This window comes from Ictalurus punctatus, chromosome 17, assembly GCF_001660625.3.
Source record: "Ictalurus punctatus breed USDA103 chromosome 17, Coco_2.0, whole genome shotgun sequence".
In the NCBI taxonomy this organism is placed as follows: Eukaryota; Metazoa; Chordata; class Actinopteri; order Siluriformes; family Ictaluridae; genus Ictalurus; species Ictalurus punctatus.
The window spans coordinates 4,695,895-4,715,752 of NC_030432.2; the positions used below are offsets into that span (position 1 = coordinate 4,695,895).

At 41.1% G+C, this 19,858-nt stretch overlaps 1 protein-coding gene across 1 annotated transcript in view; it reads left to right on the forward strand.

Annotated features, from left to right (window-relative positions):
- The window catches only part of LOC108277517 (cell adhesion molecule DSCAML1), a 101,730-nt gene that overhangs the window by 57,812 nt on the left and 24,060 nt on the right, over positions 1-19,858 (forward strand). Inside the window, exons 4-17 of the mRNA XM_017490341.3 lie at positions 1,166-1,312; positions 2,063-2,341; positions 4,557-4,832; positions 5,009-5,305; positions 7,491-7,763; positions 8,416-8,697; positions 9,033-9,152; positions 9,532-9,708; positions 15,488-15,693; positions 16,057-16,153; positions 16,302-16,430; positions 16,709-16,876; positions 16,988-17,058; positions 17,165-17,405. Coding sequence (XP_017345830.2) covers positions 1,166-1,312; positions 2,063-2,341; positions 4,557-4,832; positions 5,009-5,305; positions 7,491-7,763; positions 8,416-8,697; positions 9,033-9,152; positions 9,532-9,708; positions 15,488-15,693; positions 16,057-16,153; positions 16,302-16,430; positions 16,709-16,876; positions 16,988-17,058; positions 17,165-17,405 — 2,763 coding nt within the window. The remainder of the gene's footprint in view (positions 1-1,165; positions 1,313-2,062; positions 2,342-4,556; positions 4,833-5,008; positions 5,306-7,490; positions 7,764-8,415; positions 8,698-9,032; positions 9,153-9,531; positions 9,709-15,487; positions 15,694-16,056; positions 16,154-16,301; positions 16,431-16,708; positions 16,877-16,987; positions 17,059-17,164; positions 17,406-19,858) is intronic.

Consider the following 19,858-nt stretch of genomic DNA (forward strand, 5'->3'; position numbering starts at 1 on the left):
CACAGAAGATCTACTGCAGCACAAACTGCTGAAAAAGTTCATGCTGGTTCTGATAGAAAGGAGTCAGAACACACTGAGCATCACAGCTTGTTGCGTATGGAGCTGTGTAGCTACAGAGCGCCCGTGCTGACCCCTGTACACCTCTGAAAACTCCTACAATGGGCACGTGAGCATCAGAACTGGACCATGGAGCAATGGAAGAAGTTGGCCTGGTCTGATGAATCACGTTTTCTTTTATATCATGTGGTGGAGGCTGGGTGCGTGGGTGTCGCTTACCTGTGTAAGAGATGGCACCAGGATGCACTATGGGAAGAAGGCGAGCTGGTGGAGGGAGTGCGATACTCTAGGCAATGTTCTGCTGGGAAACCTTGGGTCCTGGTATTCATGTAGATGTTACTTTGACAAGTACCACCTACCTAGACATTGCTCCAGACCGAGTACACCCTTTCATGGTAACAGTGTTTCCTAATATCAGCGGTCTCTTTCAGCAGGATAATGCTCCCTGACACACTACACACATTGTTCAGGAACGGTTTGAGGAACATGACAAAGAGTTCAAGGTGTTGACTCGACCTCCAAATTGCACAGATCTACAGTATATAATATATAAACTGCACCTTTTGTTTATAATAACTAAAAGAACCAAAAAATTTTACTTTTAGGGTTAAATCTAAGTCCTCACAAGTTTAGTAAGACCACTGAACATCTGTATGAGTGTGAGCTGTCAATGGAACTGACAACACAATTCTTAGGTCTACCCATTTAATCAGTACTTCATTAAATCGGCACTTCATTCGACTCATTTTTTTCCTTCTTCCTGGATTTCATCGTTACCACATTTAGCAATTTAACCTTCTAATAGACCTTACAAATCCCCTCAACTGACGCTTTATACATTTATGCATTCATCTCTTTAAAGAAGTCTTCATTTTATATCAGTAGGATCTACTCTATTGCAGTGTACTAATATATGGACTATAATAAAAAGTCAATTGTATTGTATAGATTAACACACACACACGCATCACATTTTAACACACGTTCTCTCTCTTCCTCTAAGAATCTCTGTGTACATGTTTTGAGTATATTTTTGTAGTGTGTGTGTATGTATGCATGTTTGTATGTGTTAACACGTGTGCATCGATCTTTCTCTCTCTGTGCACAGGTAACAGGTTTTTCTTGACATCGTATGGGGCCCTGTACATATCGGACGTGCAGAAAGAGGATGCGCTTTCTACTTACCGCTGCATTACCAAACACAAATACAGTGGCGAGACCCGACAGAGCAACGGTGCTCGTCTCTCTGTGTTAGGTGTGTATGCTGCAATTAGTTTGTTTTAGAAATAAAGTATTGGCACACAAATGAATACATACAAAGGATGTTTCTCCTCAGAAAGGATCACTACCATTACATAATCCTACCTGCCTACACGGCCTTTAAGAATCAATAGTGTAGATTAATAGTATTTAGTAAAAAAAATAATGTTTTTGGTCATACTCCAGAAAGGCATCCCCCATCCATTTCATGTAGACCCATTTTGGTAATGCAGTACTTTAGAAAGTATCATGGAGAATCTGCCTCAGTTCTTCTGGAGACTTTGACTCTCGCTCTTGCATGTTTTCTTTCAAAACCCAGCAGCCTTCATTTTTATATATATATATATATATATATATATATATATATATATATATATCTCAGAAGTGTTCTGTTACGTAATATGTTGCTTTCTTTACCAACATACAAACATTTTTATGTAACGTTTCATTTTTTTCTTGTTGGAAAAGTAATCTTTGGAAATATAAAATGCTTTTGTACTAACTCAACAATACTGAAAGTCATAAAAGAAATATCTAGAACAAATGTCATACTCAAATAGTCTGCACAAGACTGTAAATGTTTCATTTTGTTAACCGAAAGAAGCTTCGAACAGTCGTGTTGAAAGCTAACCTCGTAAACTAATCAAGAATCAGCGGATTATTGAAGTTGATATCAGATCAGAGGGGGAAAAAAACTGTGATTATGAATGAATGTTCCTTACAATATGCCTTGTGTGTACTCCAGATCCTACAGAGTCCACACCCTCAGTGATGGACAGCTTCCAGTCAGGCGAAGTGCAGGTGGGTCGCAGCGTGGAGCTGCCATGCATTGCCTCAGGCTTCCCCAATCCCACTATCCGTTGGCTGAAGGATGGCAGGCCACTTCCGGCTGACTCCCGCTGGACCAGGCGTCTCACCGGCCTTACCATCAGTGACCTACGCATGGAGGATTCAGGCAACTACATCTGTGAGGTCACCAATAGCTTTGGCTCCAAGGAGGTCACAGGATACCTCAATGTGATAGGTGAGGGGATGAATATTGGGAAAGTGGGAACTTGGGAACATCTGCATGGTACTGTAAATATTGATTTAACCTTAAATAAAATTAGGTTCAGAGCTATTTTGAATCAAATTTTGTTAACAGAAGACGCTTTGTACAGTTGTGTGATCCACATGCAGGGTCAGTTTTCCTTGCTCTAACCTCTTAAGCTAGGCAAGTATGAGCTTAGAGAACATTATGGATACCTCTACCAGTAATAAACGGTTTGGTTACACAAACCCATTACACAAGATGTGATATATAACAAATGTTACATTTATTTCCATTTCAAATCCGTCTGCTCAGAGTAGGCTGATGGTTAACTCATGAATAACTATATCCTCTATATGGCCAAAAGTTTGTGGACACCTGACCATCACACCAACATGTGATTTGTGAACATCCCATTCAAGAATTAATCCCCAAACCCTTTTCATGTTATAATAAAATCCACTTTTCTGCGAAGGCTTTCCTGTAGATTTCAGAACATGGCTGTGGGGATTTTTTTTTTCACTAACACATGTTATATGTTTACACCTGAGGTTGAATTTGCTCATACAGCCAGAAGAGCATTAGTGAGGTTGAGGTCAGGCACTGATGTTGATATGAGGAGGCTCCTGTTCCAGTTCATCCCGAAGGTGTTCAGTAGGGTTGAGGTCAAGGCTCTGTGCAGGACACTCAAGTTCTTCCATCCTTCACACACCATGCCTTCATGCTGCTCACTTTGTGCACAGGGGCGTCGTCATGCTGGAACAGTGTTTGTGGCCTCTTAGTTCCAGTGCAGAAATCTTGTAATGCTACAGCACCGAGCCTTCATGAACGTTTCTTTGTTGAAATTCTGCCAGGTCTTGTAACTGATCAATTGTTAGGGCAGGCTTTCTGGGATTCTGACTTGCATTTAAATGTAAACCCTTCCCAATTAAATAACCAATTCAAATGAAAGTGGCTTAAAATGTAGACTATCTAATCTAAAATGAGAAAAATAGGGAGTGAAATAAAAGAGGAGATGAGCGTGGGTGGATGGAGAGAAAAAATACGACGGAGATACAAATAGGAGTGGAGTGAGTCAAATAGAATCAAATATTATCTGAAAACTGCAGTACATCTCAAACAGACTTGTGCAGGCTCACCTTTAAACAAAAAGAAAAGGAGGGAAAGAAAGAGCGAGCAAAAGAGACGGAGAGAGATGTAGACAAAATGGTACTGGTGGCCTGGACGGTCTATGTCACCTTCCTGCTTTACGAGGTGGACGGAAGGTTGTGTTGCAACCATATATGGTGTGTGTGTGTGTGTGTGTGTGTGTGTGTGTGTGAAGGACCATTTTAGTTTGCTAGAAACACACTGTAAAGGGAGGAGAGAATGGTGTAGAGCAGGAGGTCTGGTGGACTTTTGGACATTTAGCCAGTGGGCAAATCAAACCAGCGTGCACACACACACTCTGACAAGGCGAGCACTGAGGATGCCACAAACACCCGCACATTCCCACACTAAGCCCCCAGCACATAACACCAGCTGCCTTATTGCTCACTGACATTTTCTTTTTCTTCCTCTCCTCTCACATGACTCTGTCCCCCTTCGTCTGTCTATTCGTTCCTGTTTTTCCTATATGGTACTCAGTGGGACCCGAAGTAAAGTGGGAATTCAACATTTGAACACTACTTCTACTATTACTACTAGTACAACTACTACTACTACTACTACTGCTGCTCCTGCTGCTATATAGTACCTTGAACATTATTAAAATGGTGAGACCAAGTTGATAAAGAGCCTTGTACAAAAAGAAAACTTACCTGAATGCAATATTCACTGACTTGAATGAAATATCAGGAACATATTTTACTGCAGTAGAACAGGGCAAGACCATACAAACATTTCCAAAATGAATACAATAATCTTAAAATCAAATAGGAACAAATTCCATATCCAGCACATGGACTTATGGACAAGAGTCATGTGATTGTTTATTCTGATAAGAAGGTCAGATCACAGTAATCCAGTATAATTATTTACAAAAAAAAAATGTCTTACCATTACCAACCTTCCAGATGTTAAATGGATTTGTTAGTGTTCTATTAAAGGCAAACAAGAAACTGATTAACCACTGGACCAGAACTAGGCCCAATTTTCTGTTGAACAGAAACATCTACTTACGTTTATCTCTTTCTGCATTTCTCACTTCTCCACTCTCCTCTCTCCCCAGAGCCACTAAGGGTCACTGTCTCCCCTAAAAACTTGAAGACAGGTATCAGCAGTACGGTGATCCTGTCCTGTGCCGTTCAAGGTTCCCCTCATTTCACTGTGTCCTGGTTCCGGAACACAGAACCTGTACTTCCTGACCAGCACTTCTCCATACAGGGCAACAACAATGAGACTCTGTTCATCACTGCTGCCCAGAAAAGACACTCGGGCGCGTACCAGTGCTTTGCTACGCGCAAGGCTCAAACCGCCCAGGACTTCTCCATTATACTGTTGGAAGGTGAGTTGCCATGGAGTATAGAAAGGAAAATGCTTTGTTGGCTAATTATCAGATTAAACCTGATCTCTTTTCTTGATAGATGATACGTTTCTATTTAACCGAATTTGTTTTGGTTCTCTTTTCATTCTTTGTTTGTTTTTTGTTTTTTTTCTATTTTTCCTCCTTCCAACCTGCAGATGGCACACCAAGGATTGTCTCATCCTTCAGTGAACGTGTGGTGGCACCAGGCGAACCCTTCTCCCTAATGTGTGCAGCCAAAGGTGCCCCTCCACCCACCATCACTTGGACCCTGGATGATGAGCCAATCGCTCGGGACTCGGCGCACCGGGCCAGTCAGTACACGCTCTCGGACGGCTCCACTGTATCGCATGTTAACGTCAGCAACCCACAGATCCGCGACGGGGGCGTGTACCGCTGCGCTGCACGCAACTCGGCCGGTAGCGCCGAGTACCAAGCGCGCATAAACGTAAGAGGTGCCTGTCTACTTTTCAATCTCAGCTGTTAGAGGGTGGCTTAAAACCCATAACCTCCTTTTACCATCACTCCACCACTTACCTACCCACCCACCCACCCACTCCTCATTTAACTGTCCACAACTCTTCTGTTTGATCACTCCATTCCCCTTCCTGTTGCTGTTGGAAGGGGGTAGATGTTTGTGGATGGTGTGTGTCTTGTTCTTCTAGCAGTACACCGTAGCTGTTTTGAACTCTTTAGCTGTTTGTAATTCACTCTGTGTCTTATATGTACAGTATGTCTCTTCGATTTTGATTCTTTTGATAGCACCCACATTTGAACACTCGTATCACAATTGTCTCTATTGTAAACATTATTCCTCAGCCTTCATTCTCTGGCTAGCAAACGTGTTATTTTAGCTATGATTGGAGAAGAGAGCCAGCATACAGGGAAGGTCTCTCCAGCCAGTCAAGGATAGGAGAAGAGAGGGAAGTCACCGTCCGAGAGAAGAGATGATGAGTCTCTTTGACAGGCCTGCTGATCTCCACCTCTTTCTCTCTTTCTTTTTCTCTCTACTTAGTTATGACATATCTGTCTGTTCTAAGAAAACATGTTGTTATCTCCCTTTGGAGTGAATATGAGATCTGGTACCAGAATCAGAGTCTCTCTCTCTCGCGCGCTCTTTCTCTCTCTCACACACACACATACACAGCTAATTAGTGCTTTGTCTACACCTAAACAAAACCTTTTGGCTCTTGCATTTTTATTCTTGTTGGTACCAGCCAAATGTCCCTACAAGGTTAATTCTGTCAGATATTCCTGTCCTTGTCCCCACATTTGGTCTCCACTAAGATATAAAAACATGCCCTTACTGTCAGTCCTTACTTGCATTCAGTCTGAGGTGACACACAGTGAGACAGTAATATTTGCATTTTCAGCTAAATGCAGTTGTGCACACCCAAAAACAAACCCAAAGCTTTCAGTGTACTTTTCTCAAAAAGCAGTATAGACTGCATAGACCCTTTATTACTGAATAAACCTTTAAGAGGGCTCATGAAATCTTATTTTGCGAGGGAAAAGCAAAAAGATAAGAGGGGTGCATTGAGAGAGAGAGAGAGAGAGAGAGAGAGAGAGAGAAGGGGATACTGTACGACAGTTTTTGTTGAATAATACATCAGGCGTTGACTGTCAGAGCTATGACAAAGCTCAACACACACTGAGCAGAGAGACAGAAAGGCAGCAAGAAAGAAAGGGCAGAGAAGACAAGAATTTTTCTATACACAAAATCTCCATATGCAAATCTCCATACGCATATCCTCCATTTTGAGACAAACTCCTCTTCTCCCAATGCTTCATAGTACTACTTTTACTGTGACGCTTAGTTCTTCCTTTTTCTTGTCCGCATTTGCCATAATACTCTGTCCATCATCGCTCTCCTCTTTCTTCATTCTCATGTATTTTGAGAACAGAGTCCTTCAGAGGATCCCCCATACCCTTACCCCAGAAAAGAAATGCAGTGATTGGTTTCATTATGAAGTTAAAGTGATATGTACTTTAAATGCATTAGTCTAGTCAGTTTATTAACTGTCGGATCATCACTGACCTTTGGCATGAATGAACTAGGACCTCATGGGTAAACTTAGCGTAGATGATAACTGGTTAGCAGGAAGGATCGTAGCTGAAACCTTCTGAGAGCCTCTGTTCTTACCAGTTCTTGTTTCTTTACATGTGCATTTGGGGTACTTTATTGAAATGTGATGCTAAACAAACCTGTACTGACAAATGATTAAACATGTGATGTCGCAAGTCGGATTCTACATAGTACATTTGCATTTACTTTGCTTGTACAATTGATTGTCAAAGCAAAGATAAAATAGTCCACAAAAGTGATTTCATATTTTCTAGTTGCACACAGATATGTGCACACACATTCATTATGCTCTGACAGAGCACTCTAAACTGATCTCCTTTCCATCGTTTATCCTCCTTCTGTACTTTACATCTTTCTTGCATTCTGTCACTTCTTTATTTTTTTCCTTTCCTTTATCTCATCACTCCTTCTGATCAATCGTTCACCTTTTCTCTTCCTCTAAATAATCCTGACTTCTTTCTATATGTATCTTAATGCCTCTATTTCTTATCACCACACCTCATCACTCTCTACTTCTGTCTGGTTTTTTGGTTGTTTTCCTCTTTCTCTCTCAGGCCCCCCAAGTATCAGGGCCATGCGCAACATTACAGCTGTTGCTGGGCGCAACACCTTCATCAATTGCCGTGTGATCGGCTACCCATACTACTCCATCAAGTGGTACAAAGATGGCATGCTGTTGCCAGACAACCATCGGCAGGTGGTATATGAGAATGGTACACTCAAGCTCAGTGATGTGCAGAAAGGAATGGACGAGGGAGCGTACCTGTGCAGTGTGCTCATCCAACCCCAGCTCTCTATCAGCCAGACCGTCTATGTCACTGTCAAAGGTTAGCAGCTGTTCCTGTGCAATTCCAAACCCAGTCCAAACCACATTCTGGAAGTATGAAGAATTACCATGACATCATACTGCTACTGTTTACAAATCTCAAACCTGTGATGGTGCCACTCTATTGGATACATTTTGAATAAAGAATTTGAAAGAGGGTTTTAGCGTGAGAACAGTATGGTCCACATTGTGTGTATGTGTCTGTGTATTCATGTTTGTGCATCCATGTGAGTTACTACAAGGGAACACTGACTCCAGTGTGAAGATAGTATAGTGTGCTGCTTGTCTTGTCATGTCTCTGATTTAATTAACTGAATTTTAACGAGCCCCAGATTAAATCCCCCAGATGTCTTCAGTTGGACCCCCCTCCCTTGGTTTCCATGGCAACACCATTATTCCCCATGCCAATTGGGCTCTAATTAGAGCAGCTATTATGGTCTGGAGGGAGAAGGAGGTAGTGCATGTGTGTCTGAGTTGGGTTGGTGGGGTGGGGTGAGGTGGGGTGGGCTGGGGGGTGGAGTGTTATGAGGGTTTGCGCTTCACTACAGACCATAGAGAAATATACATATCAACCTTCTCTGCTGAATACCAAATCTCTCTGTCTTCTTCTTGTGCTCTCTTTTATCTAATCTCTATTTCTATCAATTTCTTAGTTCCCCCTCTCATTCAGCCTTTTGACTTCCCCCCTACTTCCATTGGTAAACTGATGTACATAGCATGTGTAGTTTCATCTGGGGACATGCCCATCCGGATTACATGGCGTAAAGATGGTCAGGAGATTGTGTCTGGCACCTCTGGTGTCACCATTGAGACCAAGGAGTTCATGAGCTCACTGCAGATCTCCAAAGTTTCCCTAAAGCACAACGGCAACTACACTTGCATCGCCAGCAATGATGCAGCCACCGTCAGCTCTGAAAGGCAGCTTATAGTCACTGGTGAGAAAATATAGGCATATTTTACACAGTTATACAAACAGGTTCCCACTAGGTTCTAAGAATTGTAAGGGAGGGAGGATATCGTCAAGACCGTGAAATGAGAAATAACATAAACTGCAGATCATAATGAGTGCTGGGCCTACAACAATTTTTATGACTGAAAAAGATGGGAACTTGATCCATTTTAGCAACACTGACTCTCAAAACATGTACTTGGGATATCTCCACCATTGTATGTGAAAGGGAGATGAGTTCTAAAATATCAACAGACAGTAATATTATGCTTTTATTAGACTATTTTCTTGGTCAGATAAATTATGATTTGGGTCTTGCAGTCCCCCCTCGTTTCCGAGTTCAGCCTAACAACCAGGATGGGATCTATGGAAAGTCTGGAGTTCTAAATTGCTCTGTGGATGGTTACCCCCCTCCCAAAGTCATGTGGAAACATGCCAAAGGTATTGTCTTTTACAATGCAACACTCAACACAAGTTGAGAGATTATTTTACTGTGTTTTTACTGGAAAGGCAGGAAATTACAATATGCAACTTTACCTCGAATGCAATGTAATATTCTCAATTTACTCAGCAACTCACCAAACAGTGTAACTGTAACTTAATAGAATATTTCCAATGCATATACGAGGCTAACTGATTTTTTTTGTTGTTGTTGTTGGTTTTCTTGTGTGTGGCAGCAGGGCTAAAAATATCAATATAATTATATAAACTTTTCATATTATTTATAAGCTTTATTATAACCCTAACCTTAATTCTTCAGCAAAATGTATTATTATATTACTTTTATGATTGTAACATTTGCTGCATTTTGTTTTTCCAGGTATTGGAAACCCACAGCAATACCATCCAGTTCCTCTGACTGGCCGCATCCAGATCATGCCCAATGGTTCTCTTCTGATCCGACATGTTTTGGAGGAGGATCGTGGCTACTATTTATGCCAGGCCAGCAATGGTGTGGGCTCAGATATCAGCAAGAGCATGTTGCTGACAGTCAAAAGTGAGTCAGAGTACTTTTTTCTATGGTTTAATCTGTGAAGGACGCTATATAAATAAAAGCATGCAGTATATACTGTGTATATTAAATAAAACCAATAGCATTATTATTATTAATGATACAAAAAACAAATGAACTAGGAGCATTCCAGCTCACTCTGAACTGTAGCAGATCTTCTTTACTGTGCTCTGCTGTCACTTGCTCAGATACACACAGCTCACTGTCAGACAGATGAGGAGAGGAAACAAACATAAATACAGTCATTACCCCTCTTGCTCATCCCCAAAATCCTCTCTAAAGATGCAGATCCATGCCAAACAACAACCCGACGTGCTACATAACCCAGCGCCCAATCCAGGCCGGCAAGCCATCTGGCCTGTGACCAACTTCCAAACCTATAATAATATCCCACCAGCCACAGGACCTGTCTCACCTGTTTTTTGTGGTCTTGGGTCAAGGGAAACCTTAAATTGGAACAGTCTTATCAATTTTGGGATGCATCTACCCATGACCTTAGTGGAAAGAAAGATACCATACTACCATTCATCCAGTCACACACTTTACCAGGTTTGCCATGAGTCCTGCCTACGTCAGGACCTTCAGGTCGTCTTCACATGTTGCATATGCCACTGCCTATTGTTGTAAATGATTATGTAATCTAAATATGCTGTGCCATATGGCAGCGGGGCTGTAGAACATGATCCATTAATCATTGAAACATAGCTGGTACAACTTTTTCCTTGGAATTTTGCTTCAAATCTAGGGTTGAATAAAAATTAGCCACACCTAGCTGATCCAGGAGTTTGTGAATAAGAGATAGAGGATACACATCAAACTTAAAATCAGCATTCACTGAGGGACAGAATGGAAACCTACACAGAATGACCGATCCTTCATGGGCTCAACACAATGGGGTTGTTCCAGTCACTATGTAACTCCTTTATTATCTCTAGCAGTCCTCCGAATCACTTTTCTTTTGAGCTTAGGCAAGCAGTATTTCTGCCTTCACGCAACAACACTGGGGTCTCAGTGTGGTGTACTGTGATATCTGTATGCCCGTGTAGGGATCTCAACCTGCAACTTGGCAACCTCTCACTCTCTGGGATAGTGTGAGATGGTCTCCAAGTTGGATCAGTGTGGAATTCAATGTTTTTTGAACACTCCAGTTCCAACTCATCTCTTTCTGTTATAATCATAGCAGCAGGGACCACCTCTCTCCATTGTTTAAGGAAACCTAAAGTAATCTGCTGTGTGTTATCTCTATATGTTTGCAACACCGTATATATCTTCTCCAACCGACAGTGTGACCTCAAAGGACCTTTGCCTCTTTGTGAGTAATTCTGAGCTAGAGGTGGATAGTACGGTGAAGACTTTATCTCCCCAGGACAAATTATGTCATAGCGCTAATTTTACTGGATAAAATGTCCAATGTGTGGAGTTTTGCTAAAGATCTAGGATCAACTGAACCTGTTTTTTACCATCTAGGGCCATCTTTGCAGTTTTCTCAGTTCTGACTATCATTGTGTGCAAATCTTCTTCTTCAGTAACCATTTTATCCTGGTCAGGGTTACGATGAATATGGAGCTAATCTTGGAAACACTGAGTGCAAGGCAGCTATACAAACCTCGGAATCATAATTTTAAGTAACTTATTAAAGCGCTTGACTAATCCATTGGCTTGGAGATGGTATATGCTACTTTGGGTTGTTTTAATTCATAAAGTTTGCTTAGTATATTGTACATGACATAAAAGACATGCCCTGATCAGTTAGTATCTCTTTAAAATCCCATCCCAGGAGATCAGTGCCTCAACCATGATCTTCATAGAGATGTTTCACAAACACACTGGTTCAGGATGTGTCCTGAGTCACACTTTACAGCTTGTCATTAGTAATTGCAAAGTAGTGAAAGGTCAAACATTTCGAGCATCAATCATGGAGACCTGATCAAAAATGTGCCTCAATGTATCATCATGCAACTCCTCCAGGGGAAAGGCTTGCATCCACCAAAGGCAAGGTCATGACCATTACCCTAATGGCCCTGCCATTAACTTGGTTGAGTATTGACTGACACTGTACATCACCTTCAGAACCAGAGACACCAGAAGCACCTGATCCATCTCCTTTTAGGGGCAGTCTGCCTGGAAATGTCCCAGCTCTCTGTAGTCTCAGCAGACCTACCCAGGTCCTGATCCAGGTCTCAGGGAATCAGCTGCAGCAGCTTGCAGAATAAAAGACAAGTGAGATGTTAGAATGGTTGGGGGAAATACTAAGCCAAGCTCATGCCTGCAGTATGCCAGGTGTTATCACTCAATTCAATTCAGTTCAGTTTCAAAAATTTTATACCACTTTTAATACACACTGTCACAAAGCAACTTTACAAAATATCTAGTCATAAATTTAAATCCCTAATGAGCAAGTGTGGGGCCAACACCATCTGAGATGATATGAAGAAGAAACCTTGAGATGAACCAGACGCAAAAAGGCATCAATCACAAACTCAAAATGGAATTGCACCATCGGCTGGCCCACCTGCCGGCACCTGCATGACAGACCCTCATCTAAGTGGAAGTTGTTCTAGCAGGAAGCCAGGCAATAAACTCTTCCAATGTCACCCATTCACCAACTTCTCTTTGGGTTGGCACAAAGGCACCACTTGCAGAAGTTGAGGAGACTCTAGGCAAAGGGCTAATCCCCATCCTCAAATGTCAACACCTGGAACTGCTGACAGTGTCCTTCTAGCATCATGCTGAATCATTTCAGAACTGCTGTCTTCACTGCAGGGTAGTCCAGCTGGCTTTTCAAAAGCAGACTTGTGGATCACCAGCTGGGTCTCTCCAGTCTACAGTACCTGAATGTGGATGCCACACATTGTCTGTCCCTTCAGAAATATCTAGGTATCCATTATCATTGTCCTGTGGTGTTAGCCTGGCTAGAGTAATGATAATTATCAGTGAGCATGCAGGGAAGCAGGATGGTCTTAGGAAGCTCTTCAACAGGATTCATTCTGCGGCCTGGGATCTGAATGTACATTTCATGTTGCTGTTGCTGCAGGCCAAAGAGAGCTGGTCCTGCAGACTGGATAGGGACTGGAGGACCTGAGACAGAGAACTTGTCCACGTTACTTCATTCTCCAAGCACTTCTGGGTTTCAGCAGTCCTTGTATTATTAGTCTTTCCCAGCTCCAGCCTCACCTATACCCTGTACTTACTCTTCCAGATAGTTCTAAGTTTAGTCATATAAGTTGGCAGAGGGAAAAACTATGAAATATCTGGAGTCCTCAAGGACCCATTTGGGTAACACTGTCATACACCGATCAGCCATAACATTAAAACCACCTGCCACCTGTAGGTCCCCCTTCTGCCACCAAAACAGCTCTCACCCATTAAGGCATGGACTCCACAAGACCTCTGAAGGTGTGCTGTGGTATCTGGCACCAAGATGTTAGCAGCAGAGTCTTTAAGTCATGTACTTTGCAAGGCGGGGCCTCCATGGATCGGACTTGTTCGTCCAACACATCCCACAGATGCTTGAACAGATTGAGAGCTGGGGAATTTGGAGGCCAAGTCAATACCTTGAACTCTTTGTCATGTTCCTTAAACCATTCCTGCAGTGTGGCAGGTTGCACTGCCGTTAAGGTATGTGCCAAAGTAGCATCGGTTTACCTTCTTCTCGAAGTAAACGATGCATTTGCACCCGGCTGTCCTGGTCAGCGTGGGCACTCTGTTTGGTCTACAGCTATGCAGCCCCATACGCAGCAAGCTGTGATGCACTTTGTGTTCTGACACCTTTCTATCATAGCCAGCAATTTGTGCTACAGTAGCTCTTCTGTGTGATTGGACCAGACGGGCTAGCCTTCGATCTCCAGGTGCATCAATGAACCTTGGTTACTCATGACACTGTCCAACTTTGGACCACATTCGGTAGGTACTAACCAATACGTACTGGGAGCACCTCACAAGACACAAGACCTGCCATTTTGGAGATGCTCTGACCCAGTCATTTCGCCATCACAATTTGGCTATTGTCAAAGTCACTCAGATCCTTGCGCTTGCCCATTTTTCTTGCTTCAAACAGGAACTTCAAAAAGTAACTTTGAGAACTGACTCACTTGCTGTCTTATATATTCCACCCCTGGACAGGTGCCATTGTAACCAGATAATCAATTTTATCCACATCTTATGTCAGTGGTTAATGTTATGGCTGATCGGTGTAAGCCAATGGCAATTACTATGGAACGACAGCAGGTTTGTGGAGTATTAGTGCTAAGTAGCTTTAGCATTAGCAAAGAAGTCATGCTAAGTTAGCTTAAACCGTTAATTTGTGGTTACCAATGGTAATGTCCTCCCAGCACATGAGACAAACCAACCGTGTTGGTCAGCTTAGGCACTAACAAAATAGTTTAGCTGTGTCATGTTGCAGCTAGCCAAACAGAGTTGTGTGATGACACTCAAATAAAATGGAAGAATGCACTCATGGTTTGCAAATACACTGCATTGCTGCACAAAGTTCTCAAACAGATAACCTAATGTGTACATTATTGTTACATTTCTTGCCTCAAAGTTCTGTAAGCCCATGACAATGTTCTTTTTTCCCCTCTTTCTCCTCTTGTTCCCTATTCTCCCAGGACCAAATATAATGTACACAAAAACTATACACATAAACGGTATTAAACTAACATATAATCTTTCATAAAATATTATAACTCGCTGAAACAATATTTGGGGATTTTAATTATTCATGTATCTAGTTAACAAACTCCCCATTTTTGTTTCATGGTGCTACAAATAAATTAACAGTGTTGTCTGTATAGTAAGTATATGACATTTTAAGCCTTTTTGGAAAAGGTCTTGGGTAGTTACTTGTTAATATTGTGCAAAACTAGAGAAACAAATCATTCTCGAAACATGACTTAACTGATTGAATATATTTGGGGTGGAAAATTGTATAAATGTGTTTGTTTGTTGTTTTGCCCCAAAACTATTAACTTAATTTATTAATCTAAATTAAATCTCTTCTTCGAAATGGGTGTACAGGTGATCAGATAGAACTCTCAAAACAGAACTACAGGTATATAAATCGTCTTGACCAGTAAGCCAAGCGAATGTAATATGAGGATGGTATGGGTAGGGCCAAGCCTAAAACCATAACATTTTGATCAATTTAATTTAATTAATGTATTTATTATTTTTATTTTATTATTACTTTTGTAATGTTGGCTTTTTTCTGTAGCATTCACTTCTTCTTCCCATGTTATTATTTTGTTTTCTTATCCAGCAGTTTAGACAGACGTATTCACTTGCTCACTCTCTCTCTCTCTCTCTCTCTCTCTCTCTCTCTCTCTCTCTCTCTCTCTCTCTCTCTCTCTCTCTCTCTTCCTCATTCTTTGAAGATGTGTTGGTGTTATTGATTAAACTGTTCCTCTCCTCTGTTGCCCTCAATTCTGTTTGTTTCCTTTAGTGGAAGGAGGGCAGAATTAATAAGTGATGAAAACAAAACAGCAGAATTCTCTTCTAATCGATAAAGTGTGTGTGTGTGTGGTGTGTGTGTGTGTGTGTGTGTGTGTGTGTGTGCATGCGTGCGTGTGTGCGCGTAAGCATGAAGGACAAGGGAGTAATATCTGAGCAGTGTTAATGTTAAAGTTTAAAATCACACAAACATTCACGTTCTAATTAAACCCTCTCACTTCACTTTACTTATTTTATTCTTTATTTTTTTCTCCTTTAATCATTTCTTTCTCTCATGGTTAATTTTATCATGTACTCTTCTCTCGTCTCTCTCCAGTCCCAGCCATGATCACCTCCCATCCTAACACAACTATGGCTATAAAAGGACAGAATAAAGAACTAAACTGCACTGCCCGGGGTGAGTACCCTATTATCATTCGCTGGGAACGTGGGGACACTGTCATCGACCCTGACCGTAACCCTCGCTACTCAATCACCACTAGCCCCAATGAGAAGAGTGATGAGGTGATTTCCACGCTGAAGGTGAGACACTCACGTATTATACCTAATCTGGAAATCAAAGAGATTGAAGGAATGTCAATAATGAATCAATCAGTGGTCTTTTCTAGAAATGCAAAGCATTAGGTTATGACAGTTAGTAGAAACTTGAGAAATTAGGCACGTATCATGTATTCTTTAACCTATTGGAGTACCAAAAATGATTAAAAACACTGCGAGAGATTTGGATGTAGAGATGTTAGAGAATAAGAGAGTAGAGCATCTCAAGACAATGTTTCGATGTTTTGTAACTCTCTTATTCTTTTTCTTCTCTCTCGCTTCCTCTCTCCATCCTCCCTCCCCCCTCCATCTCTCTCTCTCTCTCTCTGTCACTTTCTCCTTTTGCAGCTGAAGCCAGCTGAGCGTGGGGACTCTGTGTTCTTCTCATGTCATGCTATCAACTCCTATGGCGAGGGCCGTGGCCTCATTCAGTTGACTGTGCAAGGTAAGACAATCAGCCATGGAGACCAAATTCATGTCTGACATGATACACCTTATCTAGAGACACAAAATCAATAATTTATCCTCTTGTGCCCTGACCACCCCCCCCCCCCCCCTTTCCAAATTGCTTTGTCTGTATTTCCTTGCTGTAGAGCCCCCTGATCCCCCAGAGTTAGAAGTACGTGAGGTAAAAGATCGCAGTATGAACTTAAGATGGACCCAGAGGTTTGATGGGAACAGCATCATTACCAGTTATGATATTGAATACAAAAACAAATCTGGTATGTATTTTTCTGCCATTTTTTGCAGCACAAATAGGCAACTAAAACAATACAACATTCATACAGATATTTTGAGGCCAGATAGAGACTGCTTGACACTGTCCCATCCATTACTGTACACAGTTTTTATTGGCTTCTGATGCTTGTAATGCATTCTGCATAGTTTGTACTCGTTATTTTTTTCGGTATATTATTATTGTTCCAACAAAAACAATGCACTGCAGTGTGCTTTAATTAATAAGGGTATGATGTATTTTTCTGTGCTGGTCTCTTCATAGATCCATGGGAATTGAAGCATGCTACACGCAAAATTTCCCCGACCAATAACCAGGCCAACATAGTGGAGCTGCATCCTGCTTCTGTCTATAGCATTCGTATGTATTCATACAACAAAATCGGCCGTAGTCAGGCCAGCAAAGAGCTCACTATCAGCACAGAGGAAGCATGTAAGTACAGAAGTATGCACACACACACGCATACACAGTACAACTGTTTTAATGAGCAGTCAGTGATTATTAGCTTGTTATAAACTGATCTGACATTTTGGCCTTTCACAGCTCCTGATGGGCCACCCATGGACGTCATTCTGCAGCCTATGACATCACAGAGCATCCGTGTTACGTGGAAGGTACACAACCTGAGCCAAATTTGGCTTCATGCCACAATATTGATGATACAGTAAATAATACATGTAGATCAAAAAACAAAAACAACACTTTTGCTCTTGTTGCCAGGCTCCCAAGAAGGAGCTCCAGAACGGCGTAATCCGCGGCTATCAGATTGGCTACAGAGAGAATGGGCCTGGCAGTAACGGCCAGTACAGCATAGTGGAGATGAAGGCAACTGGTGACAGTGAGGTGTATACGCTGGATAACCTGAAGAAATTTGCTCAGTATGGAGTGGTTGTTCAAGCCTTCAATCGAGCTGGAACAGGTCCATCCAGTTCTGAGATCAATGCTACCACACTAGAAGACGGTAAAGACATGTTTACTTATATCATATATTTAGATCAGTGGTTTCCAAACGTTTTGGGCAAACTATGCCAAATGGACATTATGAATTTTCTGTGTCCCCAAGCCTTGACTGCCCGGCATTTTTTCATTCCAGATTTATAATATAGGACGAATGTAACATTTGTGCATTTTATTATGTGAAATGTAAGTGACTAAAAATCTAAGGAATGCTCCTTGCACTGAATAACCAGTCTATTGGATGAATTTGTGTACACATGTAGAAGCAGCAGCAATGTGAGTGGCATTATTCACATACTGTGTATCTCTCGCTACATAGCTTATGTACATAAAGATGATTTAAAGGCAATATTCACTAGATGGCACGTGAGATCCAAAACAGCTCAGTCTCTTAAAACGTTCTGCCACCATCGGGATGGTTGTTATGGGCTGCATCTCAAATAAATAAAAAAAAACTCTGATCTTACATTCAAAGTTATTTAGTACTCTAAAAAATCCAGAAGACTGGCGTGCAAACAGACCTTTGAGGTAGATTTGAAGGCTGCATGAGAGGGTTTTAAAATCTGAAAAAGCCAAATAAAAAAAGAATTTAAAAAAGAACCATAACCCCAACCCTATCCTATTCTGGTTGACAGAACATTCACACATTCCCAGATTAGATAATCTCTCTATACCCATGAACCAGCAGATGTGTGCCTTTACCTATGAGAAAGCTATTAACAAAAGGCTTGACTAAACAAATAGGTTTTCAGCCTAGTCTTAAATTCTGACACCCTGTCTTAGTCCTGAACATTAATTGGAAGGCGGTTCAGTAGCTGTGGGAATTTGTAGGAAAAAGCTCTTCCCCTGCCCTAGTCTTCACTATTCTAGGTACTATTAAAGAGTCTGCACCTTTAGATTGAAGAAGGCATGGTGGATCAGAAAGGTTCATTCTGTTACTGTGATGTGGGACCATTCAGTGGTTTATAGGCCACAAGTAGTATTTTATAATGTAAAATTTTACTGTGGATAAGATAGTGGTAATGTGATAGAACCTCTGGTCCTAGTAAGGACTCTGGCTACTGCATTCTGGTTTATGTACCTACTATAAGATCCTGACATTAAGGCATTAAATAGTCCAACCTAGAGGTAACAAATGAGATTGTCTGAGCAATATTTCTGAAGTGAAAAAAAGACTATTGTCATATTGATATTATCTACATTAACTTCTAATGAGAGACTGGAGTCAATAATTACACCAAGGGCTTTCTCTGTTGCATGTGATGTATATGAAAGGTAATCCAGAGTTACTACATCAATAAGCTTACTTCTAGCTGCCTGGGGTCCTAGTAGAAGTACTTGTGTTCTTTAAAGAATTAAGTAAAATGTACTGATCATCTAGTGTCTATTGTCCTTTACACATTCCTCCACTTTATTAAGCTGCTGTCTCTCATCTATCTTTGTTGAAACTTACTGTATGACATGTGTGTCATCAGCACAACACTGGAAACTAATACTATGTTTATGGGTAATTGTACCCAGAGGTAGCATATATAGAGAAAATAGCAGTAGGCCTAGAACCGAGCCCTGTGGAGCAACAGATTTTACGTTCGTATGGTTAGAGAAGTCATTTACATCTACAAACTAATCACAATCAGTCAAATAAAAGAGCCATTCCCTTGACCCCAACAACATTTTCTATTCTATCTAGAAGAATGATCTATGATATCAAAAGTTGTAATAAGGTCAAGCAACACAAGCAAGAAGACACAACCCAGATCAGAGGCTAGTGGTATGTCATTTACCACATTCACCACTTTCTCAGTACTGTGACGAGGCCTAAATCCTAACTGAAAGATTTCATGAATGCACCTGTGCAATTTTGAGTTTAATTGTTATGTTACAAACTTTTTCATAAAAAAATAACCAATAAGAGTATTTTATAATGAAGAAGGCTCTCCTTCCATGCAATTTAGAAAACTACCAATTTATTTAGATGCCATTTACATTCTAACTTTCAAATTGTCTTTTTTTGAGTGTGAATAATATCATTGTACCAGGATACTATTTGTTTTCTCTGTAATTATTTTTCTTTTAAGTGGGGCCACATTATTTAGAGTGGAGCAGAATTTTGACTCAGTCACCTGATTGTGAGGTTAAAGGGTGAACGAATCAAAGTTGACAACTCTGGGAGAGTTCAATAAAACTGTGTAGAGCAACTGATGTGATTGTATACTTGATGTTTTCTATAAATAATCTAAATGTCAATATTGAATCAAGAGTCTGTCTACTGTAATGAGTGGGCCCTATTGTATTCTGATTGACCCCTAATAATTCTAGTATACACACAACTGCTGTTCACAGAGGGTTTTGCAGATTATCTAAATGAATATTAAAGTCTCTACAGAAACAACCAAGTTCGAGACAAAGTCTGCAACTTCATGTAGAACTTCAGAATACAGCCCTGGGGGTCTTTAA